Below are 25,288 nucleotides of genomic sequence, written 5' to 3' on the forward strand. Positions count from 1 at the left end.
ATTTCACAGATGAACTATAAGGTGTTTTATGATAACACTATTTTTTTTTTAAAGAGCACAATGGGCAAGAGCAGTCAAATTTGAGGCATAGTTTTAAATATTAGTCTCAAAACATGTGGTTGCTGTGCGAATTACTTTAGGAAGCAGGAGATATAATAGAGCAGTATCTACAAACTTCATAGCTATAATTCACCAGTCAGTTTTCTGCGTGATCCTGGATTGTGCTGTCTTGCCTCTTTTCAGCTATTTTTTAACCAGGAAAAATTACCGTGTCTCTGAAATATGTGTACTTGTGCCCTTCTGTGTTGGGTTCACCAGTAGATTTTGACTGGTTCAGAACTGAGTCTCTGCACCTAACAAGTTGAACACCTGTTGAATGTATATAATAGAAAAATAAATGATCTGGGCATAGCCATACAAAACTCACTCAGTCATATCTGGAGTAAACCAGCTGCACATTCATTTACCACATCAGAGGCATATTCAACACAGAATATATGATAAACTGATAAGGAAAGAGACCAAATACTTAGTTTGTGGCATTCATGCTCTTTGTTATTCAGTATTATGAAATTCATTTTTTGTTTTGTTCAAATGGCCTCGTTTGTATATAAATAGGAAAAAACTACCCAAAATCGAAACTTTAGATTTTGAATCCTTACTGTGCTGCTAGAAATTACTCGTGGCATGAAGAAGGTGCCACCATCCCCTAGTAGTTGGGGCTGTTCTCAGCATGGTCTTCTATGGTAATTGCTCCATTGACTGGGAGACCACTGGGCATTCGGTCGCTGTTGTGATGATATTAGTTGTGGATTTTGCTATTTTGGATTTCCATGTAGCAAGGTGGGCCATGACCAGGCTGTCGATCTTCACCCCATAATTGTTGCTTCAAGTTGGCCATTTGAAAGAAAAAGCAGCAACATGGTCTTTAAGGGCATCTTTACATGTGCTCCAAGGGTGGGAGGAGGGGCGCTTTCATTAGAGAGGCTTGTGGGAGCCGCTCTAAATAAAGCGCCTGCAGCATCTCATATATTCAGTCTCCCAAGCTTTAAAATGGTGGAGGGCGTGCTTTAACTAAAGCTTGTTTGAGCTTTAGTTAGTGCCTCCATCACCATTTTGAAGCATGGGGACACAGAGTACATGAGATGTCAGAGCTGCTGCAGCGTGCTAATTAGCACGTCGGAGCAGACTTAGTTAATCAGATCTGCTCCAACGTGCTGCAATTTCAGTGCTTCAGAGCAGGCATCCCCCATATCTACAGGCACCCTGAGTCTCCACAATTCTCCTCGGGGGACTGCACCGAGGGATTCTTTCAATTAGTCTTTTCCATGTCTTTGCCTAATGGCATAACTGCTGTGGCAGACTCCCTGTACTCTGTGTATGCCCCTCATTTCAGTCTCTCTGTTTTCTGGATAACTGGAGGGAACCAGTTGCTGAAGCCACTGACAGATCTCAGATTCTGTTACGACTTCATTTGAACTAATTTCTCAAGACCTTTAGTTTGTCTGTACCTTCTGAATACTTGGTTTTCACATCCATATGTGAACCTGAAGAGAATGCTTGAAAAATTCTGAGTTTGGCCTTTGAGTTGTATGCCTCTCAACAGCCAAGCCTGAGCTAAGGTAGCAAATGAGCTGTGACATCTGTAGTTTCTGGCATTAGTTTTTTCTAGGGCTAAGTACAAACATTCGAAAAGTCTGAGCCTGAATTGATTCAATCTTTGCAAGTTAGTCTAACCTGTGTACATTGAACCAAGAAGTAAGTGAACAGACATTCACTTTTTATTCTGGAAATGCAGCCGCATGTCTGCAGTGGCTCAGGCTAAAGCCATGGGATGCTAGAACGAGCCCTATCATCTCTTCGGCAGTGGCCAGAAGGCTGGAGGGAAGCTGAGTTGGGGTAGGGAGGCATGGCCAGGCCTTGGCAGGCTGCTAAGTATGATTTGGGGTGGGGTTTAAACCCCCACCCTGGCCTGCAGGGACCCCAGCCAGAGTATGCCTGGAGGGGGAGCAGGGGAAGCAGCTCTTGCTAGGCTTGTCCTTGAGCACCGGGGGGCATGACCACAGGTGACATTCCTGAGGTGAAGGGATGGTAGGGGGTAGGATTGCCCTTCCACTGATATGGGATCCCAGCCATGGTCTGCCTTGGCTTCCCCCTTCCCCCCCCATTCCCCTCCCCCCCAAGTTTAAATAGTGTGGGGTGTGGCCAGAGCCAGCCCTGGGCAGCAGTTTGGGGGGGGGGGGGGGGGGAGCCAGGCAGACCCTAGCTGGGGTCCCGTGCCACTGGGAGGGAACATTTTAATCCCCCTCCCTACACCCCCCTTCTCCAACTGCTGCCCGGGGCTCACTCTGGCCATGCTCCCTGCCACTTGAGCAGCAAGCGGTGGGGGAAAAACTGGACAGACCCCAGCTGAAGTCCTGTGCTGGTGGGAGGGGGGAATTAAACCCCCCTGCTCTGCTAGCCCTGGCTTTGCTGACTCCACCCTCCCATCCACCTGAGTCTGCCGGCTCACGCCCCTGCTCCGTCGAGTCCAGTGGGGAAAAGTGTGTGGTGGGGGCTGCTCTGCCCCCACCAGGCAGGCCGGGCTGCATCCCCAGCCAGGTTTCCCAGTCCACCCCCTTGTCAGCCAGTCCTCACTGCTCCGGCTAGAGAGCAGAGGGGTGGGGCCAACCCTGCTCTACTTGAGCAGACAGCCCAGCCCAGGGCTGCAAAGCATTCTGGGATGCTGGGGGACTGTAATGTAACTTGAACCAGGAAAGGTTTGGGATAGAAGTTCCATAAGCCAGTTTAACCTAAATCAATAAAGTCTGGTACTACATTCAGTCAGGTTTAGCCATTTAGTAACTGGTTTATGTGCATTGAACTGCTGTTCTGTTACAGGTTAAAACCAGTTTGTGTGTAACTTCTGTCCCTAGCCTAGATGCCAGCAACAACATGTAAGCCAGTGGGGACAAGTGGTGTGAACTGTCTTGCCTTTGGATTCTTCTGCCTTTAATGTAATGCTGAAGTTGGGAGTTGCTTACTTTCTCATTAGGTTTTCTTTCTTTTTCTCTCTCTCTTTTGGTAGCTAACTATTAGCACTAATTTTCTTGTGGTGCTGGAGAAGCTTTTGGTATTTAGTAGCTTGTTATTTGAGCTGTCACTTGACATATGTCTTCACTGCAGTCACTGCTCAGGCTAACCACCCATGTACTGATCCAGCTTCTGGGATGAGTTTAGTTGCTTGCACTGAGTTTTGTTGTTGCTACAGCAGCAACTTTGCTGCTATCAGTACTTGAGCTACTTAGCTGAGCTAGCTTTAAACTATGTCTACACAAGCTGCAATCACAGCAGTAACTGCAGTGTAGACATAACCTCAGAGGAGCTGTGTCATCAGAAAAACCTAAATCTTCTAGTGTACCATTAAGCCATGGAATGCTTGTGTTGTATCCATCCAGCCATGGCCATGCTAAACAAAGGTAAGAGAGTGCATCTTGGACACCAGTTACCATTTTAAAACCACCCACTCTGTCTGCTTTTATTTTGATGCTGCAAGCTCTACCTTACTATAGAGCTTTGGTGGGGGTTACCTCTGGTATGCAAGAATATCTGAAGACATTCAAAAGTGAGCCTCAGTGCAGATTGTCAAAAGCTTTTGTAAAATCCACCAAGTGTGAATAACTTCTGCCATTTGATGATCTTTGATTAGTCTTAAGTCAGAGTCCTTGAAGTAATCTTTTTTATTTATTGGGAAATTCTTTCATAGTAGATCTTTTTGTTTGCATTATGAGGAAATGCTGCTTAGCTTTGCAGTATTCACAGGCCACTTTTTAAGACAATGTTTTTTTTATTATAGACTCAATAAGCACAAATCAGATGCAATCCTGCCAAAGGGATGGATGGATTAGATGATCCCAATAAGTCTTTTTCATCTAACAGCTATGCCTCTGTGGTGAGCAGTATGCCTTAAGTGTGTGGGTGTCTTTTAAATTAATGGCAGTATTGTCTACCTCTTGAGAGTCAGGGCAACCATCCACCACTTCTGAATGTGGTGCCACCCTTGGTTGAGAACCGCAGTTGGTGCTGCCTCTGTTTACCTCAGTGGTTCTCAACTGGGTGTTGCTGTCTCTAGGTAAAACTTCCCCAATGCTCCTGCTGCACAGCCAGACTGGGGAGGGCTGCAGCACACACTCATTGTCCTGCCTCATTAGGATTTTCTGATAACCCTAAAGCAGAGAGGAGGGCTGGCTCATGCTGCAGCTCATGTGAGGCAGTCTTTCCATGCTGCCACTATGAAGGCAGTACCAGTGTTGTGACACCCCAGTTGAGAACCACTGCACTATAGATTGGCTTTACTATACTTGGATAGGAATGGTGTTAATTCATTCCTGTCAATGTGAAAATAAAACAGAACCTCAAATGCTTGTTTCACCTGTTAAGAGGATGCAACATCAACTTAATGAGCCTGATGAATTTGGTGCAATTCTTCAAACCAGTCCTTCAAAAAAATAAGGTTTTGAGCATGTAGAAAATCCTAAGACAAATTTAGCCCATCATGCTTAGTATGCCGAAGAAATTCTTGGGTAGAAGAGATCATGATCTTGTTTTGTTTAATTGACAATTCATATTCAAAAGAACTGACCTAGAAAAGGATTTGCAGAAATGGGCAGAAGATTGTGTTTACATTTTGAGCTCCTCTTGTCTAAGATGTTTTTAATAAAGGCTTTTTTCTGACACATTCTCCTATTTCTTTTAAAACATTTTACTGTGTGAGCTCAGTGGAGCCATAAGGGAAACGCATCTAAAAGTGTCTGCTTCCAGGCCCTGCAGACTTGGATGCAGGGCACCTCTGTCCATTCAAGAGCAACACTGTTAAGTCTCTGCTCTTCTGTGGCAGCTGAAGGGAGTGTACTTTGACAAAAACCTGATATAAAAGAATCAAGAATAAGATGGAGGGATGGGGGAGTTGATTTTATTTTATAATTGCTGACAATTGCTTATCTGATATGATTAGAATGCTACTTTCTCCACAAAGCATACCTAAATTATTGAAAACCTTGGGTAAAATGGAGACTCACCATGAGGAAGTCAATACATGTTCCATAACTATTATCTTTTAGGTTTGCTCATCTGAGAGTTACTGTATTTACTTGATTCCAAAATGAGGTTCCCAACCCATTTAATGTGGGGGGGAGCCCCTTGTCTTGGAATTGAGTAGGAAGTGGTGGTGGGAGGAGATGGGGGCAGCAGCCATAGCTGCTGCTGCCTGCCTCCCCAATTTCCCTGCACTTCTGCAGCCTCTTCTCCTTCCTGCCACTTCTCACCTGCACACCCATACCTTCCATGCTCTGGGAAAGCTCTGCCTTGCCACAGTCTGGGATATGGAGCATGTCTGCTCTGGCCCATAGCAGCAGCAATCTAATGGCAGCTAAGGCACTGAATACAGTTAATTGGGTGTTTGATTTGTACTGATGGTCTGATTCTGACCAGAGCAGTATATTGCGTTTAAGCCAGTAGAACCCTAAATAACTTGAAAGTCACTTATCTGAGAGACTCCATTCATCTTCAGGTATTTCTGCTTCACTTGTAGTCACTGAAGGCTCAAAAACATATTTTTATATTATAGGAAGTAAGCTGTTAGCCGGGTCTTCTCCAAGAGGGCCTGTCAGCTTCTGAATCGCTTCCTTTTCTGCATCCAAAATAACTTAGATCTGTTGACTTTCAGGGCATGTTTCATCAGGATTCATTCAGAGAGAACAAAGATGGTGAGGGATGCTAGTGTGCATTTTGAAAAGCTGAGGTTTGAGGAGCACTTGTGATATTTCTTCTGGCTGCCTATCCTGGGGAGAATCTGCTGCTCTCTTGTTCAGTCCATTAGTATGGATTGTATTTTTTCATGGCTGACAGAGTAACTAGACGAGGCATCTTTGCATGTGATTTCAGAGTATGCTTGCTAAACAGGAATCTGACTGCTGGATGATATAAATGATTCTGCTTCACTGACACTCCTATAACCCAGCCACCTGTCACATCATAGATGTTACGAATCTGATGCCAAAAATTGTGTGCTTTGTAAAAAAAAATAATAATTGTAAAAACAACCTTACTTTATTTACAAATATAGTTGTACAGGACACATAAACTGGTTTTTCTCACAGTTGCTCAAGTGTCCTAAATGCAATTGGCAAATGACAGAATCTCTGGGGTTTACAGTATATAAATCAGAGAAAGTAGACATAATTTCCTTAATAGTTAATGCTGAACAATCATACTTGTTGACTTTGTTTGTTACTTCCACAGCCATGATCAAGTAGAAGATGAGCCAAGGGTAAGAACTTAACTGTAGAAATCAATTTTAAAGAGGTGATCATGTGTTTTTGAAAAAATATTCTGGGTTATCAAAAATGTACGCGTTCAGCAAAATGTGATGGAGTAGAATACTTTCTGTTTCCCCCTGGCTCCTCCCCACCCCATCACAAAGGATGTTTTCAACTATCCTCTTGAGTTGTGCTTTTTAATGTTTGTTTCCTACTTTTTATTCCTGTCTGTGCTGTTTCAGTACGTTCCTTGGACTTTTTGTCAAGTACTTAGTACTTTACCCACAGATTCTGTTATAATTATCAGTCGCAAGTTAAACTGATACTGTTGTAGAAGAATTGGCAATGTTGTTAATATGTGGTTTAAAAAAAAACAAAGAACAAAATGATGGACATGTGGAAATATTTTTTAAATTTAACCGTCAAACTCAAACTCTCTATCTACTTTGTTTTTGACCTTCCTTCCTTTAAATGTCTTCCACCTCCATTCTCTGGTATCTTCATATTTGGGTAGAAAAATAGTACCTGAACATTAATAATGTTAAAAATGAAGTATTTACTTAAGGTGCCCAGTCTTGAATATTTTTCTTTTCACTGAAACGCCTTGATATAAAAAGAGTATCAACTGTTGTAATACAAAGTAAGAAAGCCTTGGTTTGTTAAAAAAAAAAAAAAAAAAGGATAACCCATTTCATAGCATCAAATAATATATTAACTTCCAATCTGTTTCTGAAAGAGCATTACATGGTTTTGACTTGGAACATATGAGATGCTTCACAAACTGCTGTCACAGTCCAAAAATGCCAGTCACTTAAACTTTTGACCTACCCATGAAAATATGATTTGAACTGTTGGAGTGGCTTCTGCTTCTCCAGTAAAATGAGTGACCAGCCTTCTTCCCCTGGGGTTTCAGCACTAACACTTCTCTCCAGGAAAGGTTTCGTACTGTATTTTCTTGCATACACACTCCCTCAACCAAGACACGTGCCTTGTTTTTGGAAGGCACAATGTAGAGAGAGATTTTTCCAGAGTCATGACTTAAAGCTGCCTTTTCCATGGAGAAGTGCTGCAAGATGCTGCCAGCTTCTTTCTAGGACTGCAAGCAGAAGAGAGGAAGTTCGTGGTTAACCCTTTCACAACCATTTTTGAATTGGCAACAGTTTTTTGCTGTTTATTTGGCTGCCAAGCCAAAATTGTTGTCAGTCTGAGAGCAGCTGTGAAATGATTAACGTCCTATTTCATGTCTCCTGCTTGTTGCCTGATTGAGAAGCTGGCAACTGTCTTGCAGTACAGTATTTCCATGCCGCTATTCCAGAAAGAAGAATTGGCTTTCGCGCTTAAGGTACACACCTCAGTGTTGGAGGGCTGATTACTGGCAGGAGGCAGGGAGAAGGGAAGGTGTATGTGGTATGCAAGCAAATGAGTATATGCAGGACATGGGAGAGAATATTCACAGAGCCTTTAGCAAGCACCTGGCAGTTTTACCTACAGATTCTGTTCCTTGTTATCGATCATAAGCTGTAGCATGAAATAAGTGCTCAGAACTTCCCCACTTGTCTGCCTTGGAGGTACAGTAAGCAGGGTTCTGGCCTCTTTATTGTATGTTAAAGCAGAGAAGCATGAGTGGGAGAGGGGGACATGGACTAAAACCAAAAGAAGCCAAGTTACTTTGATGGGTAGCTGTTTTTGTTTGGAAACGAGTCTATTTTATTTGAAAACAAGGTGTGACCACAGTTAGGGGAAGTGGATGTGAATGGCTTTGAGATGGGGGTGGGGTGGGGAATTAAGATCTACTTAGTAAAGGATAGAGCAGTAGAGGTGTAGAAGAAACTAGTTGGGGACAGGGGCAGGAAACTGAAATATGGTCTTAGTCTCTTTCAGTTAATGATACTAGGTCTTTTGTGTGGAGTTAAAGTATGAAATTCTCCATGCCATTTCAGAAGTTTAAAACAAAAAATGGGAGGATTCAAGTATTTGACCCATTGTAAAGTGATTTGTATCACTGGACTCATGGAAATGTGAGTAAATGTAAATGTATGCGTTGTGATGATCTCAGCTTTACCACCCCTCACCCCCCCGTAACCCACTGTTACACTACACTAGGGAAAGCAGAGGCTGGGTAGGGTCAGGTGCCGATGCAGGGGGCAGGTAGCCTCCTTGTCCTCTGCCACCCCCCGCTCTTCTTCACCCTGCAGGCTTCCTGCCTCAGCCACCTGTAGCCCCCAGCCACCTGTACCCCCCACCCCTAGCTCCCCATAGTCTCGTTCTCCCCCTGCATGCCCCCCCCCCCCCCCGTTACTGTCTGACTGTGTTTGTTGCTTGGGCCTTATTTGTTGCCTGGTCAAACAACAGTGGCGCTTCAGATTGGCCAGGGTGGGGACAGTGTTTCCCTGTACTTCATGCGTAGGAAGGAGTCTAGCGGGTGCTGGAACTGAGATGCACCTGACAGTAAGGGGAGGAGGGAGAGAAAGGGGACAGAAGGGAGGAGGGGCAGGTATCTGCTGTGGGTCTGACTCTGGTCCTGTCCTGGGCTCAGGGCCACAATGAGAGCTGCATGGGTTGTTTGCACCCTGCCCCCCACTTTGTATGCAAATCTAAGATGAGGAGCTTTTTTTCCCTATGCTGATAGTGTATGGAGACATGTGCCTCATCTTAGATTCGAGTAAGTATGGTAAGACATGAATGCAGGATCATCTCGGTGACAGGAGCACAATTAAGATTCGTGCCATAACTGAAAACAATGCCCTGTGGGTATAATAATGAAGAATTTTAAAAGGGCAGGTTCTACATCTCTACAAATGGCTCACAGCATACAGAAGGGGAAAGATAAATATTTATTTATATTATACGTGAATTGTAGAATCAGCTTATAGGCTACTATACTAATTGCAGTGGAAGTACATGTGACATTTTTCTCCCCATTTCAAAAGCACATATGCTGAAGTGAAGAAATCCATTGGCTCAGTGTTGTATGGATTAAGTTAGAAAATTGCAAACAGTGGGGAATGATTGGCTCAGCTGTGGTACTGTAGAGAAGGGCTTGGGAATTAGTGGATCATAAGGTGAATATTAGCCAGCAGTGTGTTCTTGTTGTATACTGAGTTGTATTAACAGGAGCGTCTTCTGCAAATCAAGGGAAGTGATTCTTCCATTCTATTTGGCACTGATGATGAGGCTTCACCTGGTCACCTTCTCCTAGTATCCAGGTTTGGGCTCCACACTTCAGTGGAGAAGTGGGTACCATAGAAAGAGCCTGATAGAGAGCAGGAAAAATAATTAGTGGCCTATGAAGCCCCTCTGAAGAAAGACTGAAAGAACCAGAGTTATTTAGTCTGGAGAAGAGAACACTGAGGGGAGATTTGGTAACAATCGTCAAATACTTGGAGGGCATTTATATAGACTTCTCTGTTTAGCTGTAGGAGGCGGGACTAGGAGCAATGGCATCAAACTGCAATGGAGAAAATTTAGGGCAGAGATTAGAACTTTTTGGTTATGAGTAGGGCCTGGTCTAAATCGCAATTTCACAATTTTCTTGAAAATCATTAAGTGATTTTTCACAAAAAATGCAGTTTGCAATGAAATACTATGATATGGCTATTTGCTGGGGAGTTCCCCAGCCAGCGGCCCTATCATGGCATATTGTTGCAACAAAACAAAAAAATGGGACCTACATGGTCTCTGTCCCCTTCCTTCCATAGCAGTGCCTAGCCAATGAGCCTGGCCAGGGAAGGTGAAGCTGCCCACTGCTGCCAGCATTCCCCCTTGGCACCAATCTACAGGCATGAGGCTACTGTAGTGGGGGGAAGAACTATGTCTGTACAGGTATGTCTGGTAGGGGCTGGAGTCTTATTCAACCACCAAACCAGCCCCACCATCCCCCAGGTCTTGCTGCCTGTGGCCATGGGGCCCAGGGCACCCTTGCTTTGCCTCACCTTGCGGGACAGCCTGCTGCACTGGGGCCTGCAGGGCTGTGAGGCAGGTGCAGGGCCCCCGGGGGAGCTCTTGGTCTGCGAGGCAGGGTGATGCCTCGACCCAAGATGCCCAGCCTGGCCTTACCCAGCCTGAACTGTTCCTATCACTCTCCATGAGCCAGGTGCTGTGCAGGGAGGGGTTGGAACAAGCTGTGGCACCCAGTGTACCTTCACCCTCCTCCTGGCGTGGCAGTGCAGAGCTGGCTGCCCAACACTGGGACCCCATTCCCTCCTGGCATTTGCAGCTGCTGCCCCCACCTGGTGGCCCGCCTCTCCAGCTGCTTCCCAATCCCCGCTAGGGGCTCTCCTCTAAGCCTCTGGGCCCAGAGCTGTAGCCTAGAAGCCTCCCCACGCACCTGGCCCTAAACCTGCCCCGTCAGTCAGTGGGCATGGGGGCTGCCACAATATGAGGATGAAAATAGCGGCTCACACCATGATCGGTCACGATATTAATGTGCTGGGTCCAGAATTTAAACCAGGCCCTAATTATGAGGATGGTCAAGCATTAGAACAGGCTTCCCAGAAAGGTTATTGAATCTCCTACTTGGAAATTTTCAAGACAAACTTTTGGCTTGAATAGTTTAGATGATCTCATGAGGTATCTTCCAGCCCTACTCTCCTATGATCCTGAACATAATGAATGGTGTATTAAGCGGTAGCAATAAATGGAAAGTATTGGAAGTGAAGTAGCATATGTCAAATGGAGACAGAAGCAGTGGCTGAATAAGACCAATGTCTAGAATACTTTAGATGGAGAAGCATTCAGAGACTGTTTAACCAGTGGAGAATTGCATGAATTTGTCATGTTAGATATAGGACAGAGGAGTGAAGGGAACTTTGGACAGAAGTTGCACATAAACCGGTATAAGTGATTGGAACTGGTTCAGATTTATAACACAACAGAGGTTCAGTGCATATAAACTGCTTTCAAAATGACTGAAACCAGTTTAAGATAAATCTGGATGGATGTAGTATCAGACTTAACTGATTTAGGCAAAATCAGTTTATTAAACTTTTGTCCCAGATCCCCTCCAGATTTGAGTTAACTCAGCATCCCAGGATGCTTTGCACCTCCCCTGCAATCTCTCCCCTTGCAAGGTGGGTGCGCTAGCCTTGCCCCAAGCTGTTTGTTTCTGCCAAGTGAGGAAGCTTGCTCTATCATCCCCTGGCTTCTGGCCTGAGCCACTGCAGGCATGGGCTGCATTTCCGGTATCAAAAGTGAGTGTCTGTTCACTTGCTTATCAGTCCAATCTACATGTTTTAGACTAACCTGCAAAAATCTAATTGATTCAGCTTTGGGCTTTTTGACTGTATTTTGCCAGTATGAGCTCAGTGTGTGGCATTGGCAACAACTGAAGTTTGAGAAAGAAGTGATAAAGTGACAGCAACTAAAGTTGCAGTAAAATAAAGAACATATGGTATTTTATCTGAACTCTCTGAAGGGTGTAAGGTGTGAAATAGCACATTGGCAAATCTATGTTTTTAATCAGCAGCTAGCTTTTTGAAGTCTTGAAAAGCTGCTAATGAGATTATTTAAAACAACAATTAGCAATAAGCCAAAGAGGTCCTAGAAATTAGATGAATAAGGATTATCTATAATAAAGGTGAATCTACCTAGAATGAAGAGGGAGAATAATTTCACAGGGCTGGGCAGCATAGCTTTTTGCAAGAGATACCTCAGTGGGTCTTCATGTGCTCTCTTTCTTTGATAAAGTGATTTAAATGAAAGATCCAGAAGACATGGGCAGGACTGGCCAGTCCTATACTGTGAAACCTGCAGCTAAAGTGGCAAGTGGCCAGTTGCTCACTGCCAACACCGCCACCGCCAGCTTCATGTCCAGCCACTTGCCTTCCCCCCCCCCCCCGGCTTCTTTGGGGCAGGGGGCCCCAAGACTATTTCTTGCAGGGGGCCCCAAAAAATTGTGGGCCAGCCCTGGGCATGGGTTTGTACATTTTTCTTTCAAGAAGCTTCTTGTATTTATTAAGCAAAACTCTTAGTGCAGAGCTGTGTCTTGAGGTGCTGGGAAATTAATTTTGAACCATCATGGTCTAGATTCAGACCAGTGTTGGTTAGTCATAATTATTTTTACATCATTATGGTTGGAATTGGTTATGGAGGTAAAGAATTTGTGGACCTGATTTGCCCTTTACACCACTGTAGTGACTGCATAGCCTCAAAGTCGCGCTCAGCATCCTTGTATGTGCAAATGTCTTATTCCAGTGGTCCTAAGTTACAGCATGACAATCTTGATATCAGCTACAATAGGGAGACACCAGACAATTACATAACAAAACACCATTCATTTTTTAATTAATACTTTTTTTGAAGGTTGGTTGGCGGCAGCGGGGAAAACCAGTAACAAGTTATAGAAAATATCCATATACAATAGATTATAATTTCACTACTTATAAGAAAATGGAACAGAAGATACACCCATGAACATAATGCTTTGTAAGCTGGTTTGTTGGATCAGCTGTTGTAGAGAACCATTTTTTGCTCTTTTCCTCATTCAAACCTAATGGGACTTCCCAAGTCTGTTTACTGATTGATTATTTTTTTTGTTTGATTGTTTGTTTTCTTTACACATTGATTTAAGAATTAAAATTTCTACAAAAATCTTACATAGTATAGAGAAGAGGGAGTAGATCTTGTATCCCTGAATTCAAGGCTTGGGAAAGGAAACTTTAATGAGTGAAAGCTCACCAAATTGAGACTGATTTCTAGGGTGCTTTGTTTGCCAAGCAAGTTTTCACTTTTCGTGAATAGTGTCCATAGATACAGCTCCTACAAACATTGAACATTTGGTTGCTGTACTCTACTCCCTATATAACCTATAGAACACTTGGTATTTAACATCTAATCTTTTGTGAGATTTTAAATCTGTATCCTCCTTCTGTAAATTGAACCTACTTAATATAATTCCATTGTTGAATTGCTTATGATTTTGTACGGTTAGTTGTATTGTTCAGGATGCTATAAATCACTGATACTCAACCAGGGTGATATGAGATCCTTTTAAGGGGGTTGCACAATATTAGCACTCATTAGGTGTGAAACACCTACATGCAATTCACAAGTGAAACTCCGAGATTTCAAATATGAATCCATAGTGTCAAAAACATCCTGACCTGTTGTGGTCTTGAGTTACTTATAACAAAAGAATTTCTGTTGTAATTTTCTGTAGTCAAAAAAAAAAATGAGCGACAGCTGAAAACTGGTAGAGGTTTAGAACCACTGCTGTAAATGAAGATTGAGACTTTGGTGACCTTTTTTTTTTTTTTAAGGTCAAGTAGGCTACAAACACTTCCAGAGTACAAATGGATGAAAATAAGAACTTTGAAGGAGTCACTACTGACTGCAGTGAGTACAGTGTATGGCAATCTGGCCCAAAATTATGCTGGAGAAGCTTGTACAATGCACGGTGGATATCAGACATTAGGGATGTCCTTGATCTGCAATTGGAAGGATTACAAATGAGAGAGTGCATAACAGTTTTTTCATTGACACGTTTAACCCATGGGGCAGTCACTATTAATAAAGTTCCTTGTTTGTTTATCAGCTGTTCTTGTAGCAGGTATTGCAGTTTGAAATGGTTGATTGCTTGTCATTACAGCTGGTCAAGAGCCAGGATTTCTGTTCTGTTGGAAATTCTCCCTTTATCTTCTCTTCTCTCTGCCACAGGGTAGGATTGAAAAGTCAAAATTTCCCATGACGCTTGTTCAAAAAATAGACTTGGGGCCACTAAAGTGTCTTTGCTTTTTCTGTAGCTATGAAAGGGGCATGGGGTGCCATTATGTTAAGAGTGAGGACTTCTAGATAGTTTAATTAATGTTATGATTGCAGTCTCTCCCCACTCCTATTTCCAAATTCCTTCCCTAAAATATCTGGTTTCTCCTGTAGGCTTTTCCCATGGAGGATGCAACGTGTCCTTGGTTACTGCAGTTCCAGTTGACTGACCAGTTGGTAGAATGCTCTGAACCCTTTTTTACTACTTGTGCTGTAAAACGTTCAGTGTTTACTTGGTGCCCTTTCATTTGAAGCAAGGTGATTTCCAAACAGTCTAGCATAAGAATGGGATGTATGAGTAATCTGCCAGGGTGCTGATGAAGATTTGAAACAGTGGGTGCATCTACATATTCATTAATGCGTCATAATTACTGCGCATTAAAGTTAGTACTTGGATAACCAAGTACTAAATCAATGCGTAGTAACTGGCACTGCTGCACAGTAGCGACGGTTTTATGGGTTTTTACAGATACTAACTGTGCAGAAGCTTAATACTGCAGTGCATTAGCATATTAGCATGGGTTTTGCCTGGCCCACTACTGAGCAGTGTTATTATTGTGCGGTTAGCATCTCGTGTAGACATGCCCAGTGACATCTCCAAGAAGAGCTACTTTCTGCTTGCTTAAACAACTTTAAAGTTCCATTTTAATCAGCCTTTTTTGAAGATAATTTTCCGCCCCACTTCTCTGCCTTTAGCAAAACAAAAAGTGGTTCAAGTACTTCTGAATCATATTTGCTTCAATTTGATTCTGAAATGAAACTAATAACTAGCGCAAGTGATTTTACAGATAGTGACAGTATAACTGGAGGTGCCGCAGTGACCTCAGTGGAGAGAGTTAAACTCTGTTGAAATAGATGAGTGGACAACCACAACATATCATGCACAATTCTTCGGGTGGACTATAATTAGTGTGTCAGCAGTTTTCAGTACCTTCATTTTTTCCCCCTTAAATTTAAACAAACAATGTAAGGGAAGTACATACTTCTTTACATTTTTTACAAGTATTCCAATAAAAATAATTTCTTTCTACATACAGCTTTAAATTGTTTGAATATAACATTTAAACCACATTAAGTGTGCTATATTTAATTTTTTTCCTAATCAAATATTTCAGTTCAGATGCGTGTGGCTATTGGGGCATAAAATTAACATGGGGGTACTTTTTTTAGTTTTGTTTACTAAGCACAAGTCAAATAAACATGCTAAATTGGATCACGCTCTATGTGGGTCATTGGAAGATTTTCCAGAAAATTTTTCAATTAAAAAATTTCCGGAAAACCCACATTTCCAATATATAGTAGCTGAAGCAAAAGTGATGTGTAGACATACATATGCCTGTACAGTTAAAATTCAGCAACTCAAATAAACCTTTTCTTGCTACAGTCTCCTAGCATAGGAATACACTTTTAAATGAGAAATTCCAGAGCCCTGGGTAACTGTTCTGTTAAACTAGTTTTAACCTGCAGTTGTAACAAGCTTGGGGGGAGTTGTAGACTTAGTGAGATAAGCTTTCATTGTGAAGTGTTGAAAATATGAAATGTTACTTTCTCTTCCATTCCCTTATCCATCTTTGAGTTTTTTGAATAGATCTTAACTCATCACTGTAGAAAGTATGCCCAAAAGCAATAGTTCTTATCTAAACTTGACAGAGTCAAGGTTACTGTATTTAATACTTGTAAACTTCCCATGTTATTAATAGCACCCTGAAAACTTGTATAGCTAGATTGTGTTTGCACAGCATCACTCTTGACAAGCTAGTTCTAAACAGTTCTTCCTAAAAACACAAGTGAGGGAAAACATCAGTTTTCACATGCTTGATTTCAAAAAACCTCCTTTCTATTAGCTGTTATCCATTTCAAGATGATCCTCGTATACAAATCTTTATACATGTAGACCTCTGCCCTAATATTTTATGAAGTGACAGCAGAAGGGCTAGAGATTTTTTCCTTAATATAATGACTGTATGATATTGATGGACTACTTCCCACTAGCTGGTTATTCAAAGGACATTCCATAATGTGCTGAAAAAGACTTTTATGTTGTTTTTTTTAGGTTGCCTGTGATCACAAAAAACATATCAATATGTGAAGAATAGGTTATTCGTCACTCGTGTAGGAGTCTGTTGTACTTTGTTGCAGGAAGAAGGGAATTTTTCCCAATGTGGATATGGGGATGTGTAGGCACATTTACACTTGCAATTGGTCCATCTGAATGAACTCTTACAGAGTTTATACTGGAGTTCATTGCTTCTGGGAGTAGCATTTATACGTCTGCCTGGGACTGCGGCTCATCTAGCTGGAGTGGTACAGTCCTGGCTGGCAGGGAGCCCATGGGGTCAACCTACCAACCCAGAGCTGCTCCATCCTGGCTCAAAGTGCTGTGGAGGAGCTGGCTGGGGCACGAGGATGCGTTGTATGGGGATGCCATATGGCCATCGTCCCCAACAGCCTGATGCCTTGTTGGGGTGAGCCATGACGAGGTGGAGAGTATCCTACAATCGTCCAACCTGGAATGCCCATCTTTATCCTACCACGCCTCGATGTTAATAAAGTTTACCAGGAGATGGATGCAGACCAAATGTTAACCCCGCTTGCCCACCTGGGCCAACTATTCTTCATGGGGCTGCTCCTCCCCTCACATCCCACCCTCACCACATGCTGTCTTCAATAGACCCAATAAATTGTCGGTTGCTGTGGATGTTGCATAACACTCAATTTATATCCATATAAATAAAGTCAAAATAAGACTAACTGCAGAATCAGCCTTCAGCTCAGGACTGTCTTAATCAATTTATGTTAGTTTGTGCTGGATCCCAACAGAAAACAAACTCAAATCAGTTTACTCCACTGCTCAGGCTGGTAGACTTCAACCAAAAACTTCTTCTCTAGGAAAAAAGAAAGATCATAAATCCAGAATCGAACTGAGCCAGAATAGCTTCAGTCCTCGATATGTCAATCAGACTGTTCACAGCTGTCTAATTTATGCCGTCCCATGAATCCCCAGTTTCCCACCTTCAAGTCGCAGCTACAGTTTGGGACCCAGATCCCTGGTCGGGACCAATGCCTCTCTTGGGGCTGGCTTTACTTTAACAGTCCCACGGTAGAGCAGGCCAGCTACCTTCCCTCCCTCCTCTTTCCTTTTTTTCCCCCCTTTATTTATTTATTTATTTTAAGCAACTGCCTCTCCGCTGCCTCTAGCTGTCGTGTCCTCTCCACTTTGTCTGCTCCCTGCAGGCTATCTGCTTTCCACAGCTAGGGTTTCCCCAGCAACTTTTTCTCCCAGAGTTCAGTTTCTTTCCCCTTGTCTTCTTTGGGAGATTGAGAGCTCTGGCCACTTCTGGTTCTGCTCTCATTTATCCGTCGCTGCTTCTCCTTTCCGCCCTTCTGTGGGGCCTGAAATGTTGCCCCTTCCACCAATCTGGAAGGATGATGTGCTCCTAAAACTTCAGGACTGGTCCTTCTCACCATGGTGGCTTCCCCCCTGCACTGAAGGCAAGTAGTTTGTGCTCCTGTCTCCCTGGGCTCTTCTCAGGACCCCCTTTCCTCCTGTCACAGGGTGCTACAGTGTGGGGCTAGCTGGCAGGCAGCCCTGCACTGAAGCACCCTAGTGCCCCAGCCAGCACCGCTCCTGTCTACACGTGCATTGCAGCAGAGTAAATAGCTCCACTGTACAATAGTACTTGTGTTGGGCGTATAATCCGATGGCAGTGTTTATTAGTTTACTCTAGCTTAATAGCACCACTTGTGTAGATGGTGACCCTTTAGTGCAAAGCTAATTAGGCAACCTCAGTAAGCGTCTTGTGTAGATGCACCCTGCGTGCGGTAAAGCCCTGATTATGCCCTAGTCTGATCAGCCTTGTGAAATGTTTACATGTAGAAATATGCTTACACAGATAGGCAAAATATTGATCAAAACAGCAACCAGAAAATTTTGCAGCAGAAGAAAGAGGGAGGCAATTTGCTAGACAAGTGATTTTTTTTTTTTTCCTCTCTCTTTTCCTTCCAAAAATCAGGTATTGAGCAGCTTGGAATTTGTCCCCTTTACAGCTGAGAGAGTGATACCAGCCATATTTTATTCAGTCATAAACTTTAAGCTACATTTCTGCTGACAGTGGAGGCGGTTTAATGCCAGCTTCGGTTGCATTCTAGACTTGTGCTATCAAACTCAGAAGGTATAACAGCTGTCAATTGTAAGGGGGAAATACTGTGCATTGAAGGTAACTTTCTAAAGGGGAATTTCCTACCATTACCAAAACTCTTATCCTATCTACCCACAAACATAAAAAGCTTGAGTTACTTCTTGTGACTAAAATCATGTCAGACTGAAATGAAGCTTATTTTAAAGGAAAATATTGGGTTAATTATATTTGAGAGAAGGACAAATCAAATCCTGTTCTCATGGCTGACTGATTACCTCAAGAAATATGCTTTTATCTTTTATTTCTTTAACTACTATGCACTCTTATTGATAAGTATGTCAGTGTCATCTTAACATGTTCAGGAAGTAGGTATTATTTACCCCTGTAGGACTAATATCTTGTGGTTCATAAAAATATCTTATGATATCTTGGGACTTGAAACATAGTTGATAAATTACAGTAAATTGTCTCCTGGACTGCATTTTACATAATCAGCTCCTATTATTTTTTAAAAGGTGTGTACGTTCTTCATTTTTCTCTTCTCTAGGTCCCATCAGAACTTCTTTGTGTATCGTCAGATTTTCAATTAACATTTTTCCTGCATAATCTGCACTGCTCTTGCATGGTTTCTCAGGGTCTAAAAAGTAACACAAGCAGAATAACACAAGTTCTAGTGCTGGGACGTGGTTCTAGTCCTTTCACAATCTTGTGCAGCAGTCTGCTGAAAATACTAGAGTTTATGGTAAGCTCAGAACAGTAGTTATGTACCAGCTTGACTGTCGTACTTAATCAAACTCTTCTCTAGAATCATTATGGGCATTTAAGGATCGTTTGTACAGTCTGAGACTTCTGCATTAGGAGAACAGAATATTTAGAGTGAAAATCTGAACCTGGCACTGATGTATAACTTGCTATAAAAGCACCCACCATTAACAGGTAATTGGAGACATGCATTCTTGTTTTTGAGAGAGTAAGATCTGGATGGATACAAGCTATGTGAGGAACCCCTCAGTATGTCTGAGAGGGTGTGAGGTTTTGAGGGAGGAACTATACACTTTGATTAGAGAACAAATTCTCTTGTTTTACCTATGATGCAAGAAATAATGGATATCTACAGATCTAAGACCACCTCCATCATCAGAAGCTATTTGGTAAAACTTGTGCAAACCTTTTGAGAGAGAATATTTGTGTATGTTAAATGTGTGTAGGGTTTCTTTCTTCATAAATGTTAGTTGACTAACTTAAATTGGATTTACTGGTTCATTCTTAGGAAGATTAAGTTCCTTATGAATTACAAATAATAGGATGCATGTAATGTAACCTACATATAGCATCCCATAGGGAATGTACAAATGGATAGTCACCTATTTGTAACTTCTGTGCTCCTGTACTATCCATTAGTTGATTTTCCATAGAGATAGCATTTGGGTTGTAACTCTCTTGATTCAGCTCCACTCATAGTTAGTGAAAAGACTCTCGCTTAGGTGGAACTATATTGAGATCCATAAGGTCTTTTTTTCTTTCTTTTTTTTTAAAATCACAGTCCAGTTCTTTTCTTTTTAAAGAAAGCATGAGTGCTCAATGCTGCTCATCTGTCTCATGTAGTAAATATAGTCTGGTCAGAGGAAATTTAATATGAAGTTTTTTAGGACCTGGCTCTTAGCTTAGCTTAGTTTTAGGTCCTGTGGACTTTGTATCATATGTATGGTTCTAGTGTCCATAGTGGACAAATTTAGGGCAAGATATGAGGTTGGTGAGAAACAGCAGCATCAGACGCCCATGATATGACAAAATAGGGTCCAAGGTGGTTGTTAACTTAGTGAGTGACATGAACATGAGTTAGGGTGTTAGGTCTATGTTTTGTCACGGTTGTCAGTAGTTTCATGAAGTGTTTAGATTATGGTTTGGATAGGGATAATCTTGCCTCAGGCAGGGAGTTGGACTAGATGACCTCTGGAGGTCTCTTGCAAGCTCTGTTTCTCTGTGACTGTTGCGTGCTAAAGGAGTCGGGCAATGGCCAGCAGGATTATCAGTAATCCATATTGTTTTAGGCATAGCAGCATGGGCAAATAAGATCAAGACATTCACACCAGAGCATAGTCTAAATCAGGGGTGGGCGAAATGCGGCTCCTGGGGCGCCTAAAAAAACTTAGAAAATTAATATTTATCTGCCCCTGGCTGCCTTGTCATGTGGCCCTTGATGGCTTGCCGAAACTACGTAAGTCCCTCCGCCTGAAATAATTGGCTGCCCCTGGTCTTCTCAGCGTATCTGAACCTGCTGTCTACCTCTTCTGTGGTCCAACTATTCCCTCCCCTTTTGAATAGTGCCAGCATCAGGCTGCTCTGTACATGCCAGTTCTGGCATAGGAAGCATCAGAACTAGATTTCCCTGGTCTCAAGCCTAGATTCGGATGTGGGGAGCAGCCTGGTTCCAAGAACAATTTGTAGGGGAGGGAGCATTAACAGCCAGGTGTTCTTGTGGTCCACCAGTAAGACTCACTGGTCTACACTGTATGATCAGCATACACCTTCACAGCAGACAACTTTTACCAAAAGATATTTTTCTAGCTCGTTGCATACTATTTGAGTTAACAGGAGAATTATGTGGGCAGAATAACGGGATGTCTGAACAGCTACTGTGATTAGGGCAGTCTCTGAGTTTGGTGTTTTGTACAGGTAATTGACTGGGCAGGGAATTCATTTCCAACCTATTAGAAAGATAACAAGCATAGGCTAAACTTTGGGTTCTCTTCTAAATTTGATCCACCTCAACTAAGCCACCTTCATCGGAGGACTGAGGTACAACTGTCTGACTACAAGTTCTTAAATCATTCTAGTTGCAATCTGTGTGGTAACAGCCTTATGAAAAGGCTGTTTGACACCTACAAAACCTTTCTAATCTTCAAAGTGCTTAGATATTATACAACCAGATTCTAATACTAGGAGAAATGGGATAGAGTCATGTCAGAAGCGTGGCTTTGTCTGTGTATATCTTATGTGCATGTTAAATCTAGAAGAACTTCCTTCTGGGTTGGGTACTTTTGTATACTTGTATCAGCAGTGTGCCAGAAGTGTGTGCACCATTAGCACACATCCTTCCCTTGATCTAAACAGCAGTAAAAATTATACTTGTTTTGTCATGGACCAAGCTGCAAGCAGTTTATTAGAGCAGAGTTAAAAGATTGTTCTATTTAATTCACGTGATATGGTGTGATAGCTTTATCTGTTTAACAAGCTGTAAAACATGCAAGCAGTCTTTTAAAAAGTAACCACGTCAAGACCTATAATATCTAATCTTGGATGATAAAGTGAATTAATGTTATCCTTGATAATTCTGATAGAAGTGCCTGACTCTTTTTTTTTGCAGGAAAAAAGAATCCAAGTTTCTCAGCCTTTAACAAGAGGACCAAGTGCCTTTATACCAGAGAATGAAGTAAGTTTGTAAGCTTAAAATAACCACAAGTTTTAAAATGAAAATGTTTGGGGCCAGAGTTCATTGTTCATGTGGGCAGTGAGTGCTACTTTAGATCACAGAAAGTCCCGTTTTGTCTGGGGGTGATTCTGGAAAGCAGTTACTGCAAAGATCAGATTTTATGCCTCCGTGAGCCAGTCGGTTTGCTATTTAATACAAATGGCACCCCCAACTTGTCTGCACGTGCCACTGCTAGTTACAGGTTGCCACATGTGTTTATAAGTGGCATGGGCAGCCCGTGAGGCTCGCTGCTAGCCGAACTTACTGAGCATACAAGGGCTTTTACTAATTTCATACAGGAATCTGAGGCTAAAATAGTTTAAATTGTCTGTTAAGGAGGAAAAAACCCCCCAGCCATCTGAGAGACGAGGAGGGTTCTAGTTAAGAAAGCTCTATTGATATACAGGAGAAAGTATGATAAGAAACCTAACCATGTAGATTTTAAGATAGCTGCATAATGAAATTACTGTACCAACAGAAGTCCAGTCAGGCACAAGTCATTCTGGCAGTCATTATTCCATATGCTTGGCTGCAGTCTCTTTCAAAATAGTGGAATGAATATTGGAATAAACTTCTTAGCATATCAAAAACTACAAGAAATGAGTAACATTATGACACAATTTGCTAGACAGATTTTTTGCTTTTGGTGATGGAGTTGTTGGCAGCATTTCTAGTGACAGTCTGGAAAGCCCCAGCTCAAATCCAGTGTGGGCCTGGCTGCTTCTACCTGCTCTCTGGCCACAGCATGGGCAAAACCCACCCCCAGCCACCAGAACACTGATGGAGCCCCCTAGCTCGGCAGGCTAGATCTGATTCAGCCCCAGAAGTGGGTGAAGGGGAATGTATTGAATTACAGTTGCAAATCAGGTATTTGATATATTTCATTCAGATGCTCTGTGATAGATTATTATGATGAAAGTTGAAAAATAAAGGCAGGTAGGGAAAAAGGTGCGAGACAAACATGAATGAGAAGATGTCTGCTAAGATTTTGAAAGGGGAATAAACAACACACTAACAAAATTCACAGATGATACTAATGTTGGAAGAAGTACAGATACCTGTAAGGACAAGAGAGTAGTATAAATGGAATTATACAGGCAAGAAATATAGTTCAAGAAGTCCACCTGGAAAATACAAGCTAACATATTTGGTCGAATTACCCAAATATTTAATGTGGCGATAAATGAGGGAAACAGTAATGCTTAAAGGGTTAGTGTAATTCTTTCGCTGTATATGGAAGGGGCATCAGCATATGACCTATTCCTTTCTCAACAGAGCCAGTCTAATTGCACCTGAAATACTCTTCTCAGTTCTGAGCAGTTTGTGGCTGCTAGCAGCCATTCAAAAAACAAAAGAAAAACCTATGCTTTACCACAAGAAGTGATGCGTTACTTCAACCCAGCTCTGCAGCATTTGTATAAATCGGGTGCTTCAGTAGGGCTTTTTGGTGCTTTTTTATCTAATAGCTGATTCAATCAGCTATTAGATAAAAGCGCCAACCAAGCCCCACTAAAGCACCCAAAATATACAGACATTTGGGCAAGCCAGATCTGACTAACGCACTGCCTCTTCTGGGCATGAACTGGGCTGGGCGTGGGAACGTGCCAAATGTAAAATAAAGCACCGCTTTTTTGTTTGCTTTTTTGAATAACTTCACGCAGCCTTTTACAAGATAGAGACACTAAGAAACTGGATAAAATTCAGAAAAGATTAGCAAAAATCACCGAGGAACTGAAGGGACTGAAATAAAGGAAATACTGAGATGAATATGTACCTGAAGAATCCTTAGAAAACCGAAGTAGACCTAAGTCTATAAGTAGTAGTTGAACTGTTTAATAACTGAGTAGTGAAGGAATGTTATTTAGAATGAGTCGGGGGATATAAGATGGACCAATGGCATGAAATTAAGAACAGATGTAATGTGAAAATCAGAGTAAAGCTTGTTGGAAGGCCTTTGTCTTAGTAGAAGTCATTAAGAAAGGAATTACAGAGAAGAATTCTACCTGAGGTAATTGATTGGACTGGGTAATTACATGACCATACAAGTCTCCTCCATTTCTGCCTTCTCATCCAACATGGAACACCGGGAAATCTCGAGGTAAAAAGTGAAGATGCAGTAACTCATTCAGGCTCATTATTTATTTTCAATGACATTTTATCAGAGCAGTATTTTGATTCTCCATTTACAAGCTAACATGACATTGAGTATTTGCTGCAATTTTATACCTTAATTTGTGATACATTAGTTGGAATGGGAAGGAAGGTTGTGGTAGTTTTAATGATAAACCAGCTACCTAAGATTCTGCTGGAGGGGAGTTAAAGTGTAACTCGGGTTTTCTAGTCTTTTGCTTGTAATCTTTTATTTATTTTTAAACAATTAACATGGTTAGACTGAGTGTCCTTGGAGATAATATTAGCTAATAGCTGCTAATATTTTTGTTCAGGCTTGTATTTCAAGAGCTGCTGGCTTTGTCTTCTGTTTTTTTTTAATACTGTGTTATTTCATCTAGTATCCCAGGAACAGAATTTGCTGGAATAATTAAACAATACCTTTAGTTTTAAAAAAAGCTTTATGCTCCTACTTTTAAAATCTGCTTGAATATTATGGGGAAATAACACTTGATCTCTCTAACCATACAGACATAAAACTAGTAAATGCCAGTCCACTTCTCTGCTTTGTATATATAACCAGGCTATGCTCCATTATTAACTTTGAAGTAACATTTAGAGGGGTGGTATGTGTTTGTGTGGATTCATTGACTTCTACAAATTTATCTTGATTTGTACCAGCTCAAAATCGTACTTTTAGAATGACGTACTGAAAAATGTCCTTGATCATCTTGGCTGAATATTAAAGTAGCAGACTGAGTATACAGGACTCAGTTTTCTGTATACTAGTGATTTCTTATTGGTTTTGTCAAGTAGTGTCTGCCTGTTTATATGTCTGACCACTCCAAAGCGTATGGAAGTTGGAAATGTATGTGTGTGCATATATATATGTGCACCATGAAAATGTTTGAATCCAGGTTTATATGAGGAAAAAACATCTTTCCTAGTTTCTCTGCTTTGTTTTCAAAAGGTTATGCAAGCAAATGGCATAGATGAACGTACAAACCTTATCGTGGAAGAATACTCAACATCTGGTCGCCTGGACAACATCACACAGGTCATGAGTTTACACACTCAGTACTTGGAGTCTTTCCTCCGCAGCCAGTTTTATATGTTGCGTATGGATGGACCCCTTCCTTTGCCCTATAGGCACTACATTGCTATAATGGTATGTACCAAGACATGCTGTTTCCATTCTCATTCTCTTACCTGCTTGACTGCCCTTGAACGGTCTCATTTACAGAGTGAGCTTACCTTGGCTCCCTTCTGAGGGAAGAAGCCTGACCACTAACTCAGTCCTTTTCTGTGTGGAGTTGGAGTTCCTGCCACTTGATAATTTACACTAGCTTACATGTCACACACATGTCCATAAGTGAAATTTCACGGGCAGTGTTTAAAACAATGGCACCGTAAACCTGATTGTTTTGGGTAATTGCCCTGTTTCATCCAAGGAAAACTAATTAAATTGATTCTTATTGAAGAACTGGTCTTAATTGTGTACAAATACCGTATTT

At 41.9% G+C, this 25,288-nt stretch overlaps 1 protein-coding gene across 1 annotated transcript in view; it reads left to right on the forward strand.

Annotated features, from left to right (window-relative positions):
• SESN3 (sestrin 3) overlaps positions 1–25,288 on the forward strand; it is a 66,910-nt gene that overhangs the window by 14,606 nt on the left and 27,016 nt on the right. Inside the window, exons 2-3 of the mRNA XM_090030399.1 lie at positions 21,561–21,626; positions 24,745–24,942. Of these exons, the coding sequence (XP_089886525.1) occupies positions 21,561–21,626; positions 24,745–24,942 (264 nt within the window). The remainder of the gene's footprint in view (positions 1–21,560; positions 21,627–24,744; positions 24,943–25,288) is intronic.

This window comes from Crocodylus siamensis, chromosome 1 (genome assembly GCF_052110815.1).
Source record: "Crocodylus siamensis isolate JL-2025a chromosome 1, ASM5211081v1, whole genome shotgun sequence".
In the NCBI taxonomy this organism is placed as follows: Eukaryota; Metazoa; Chordata; order Crocodylia; family Crocodylidae; genus Crocodylus; species Crocodylus siamensis.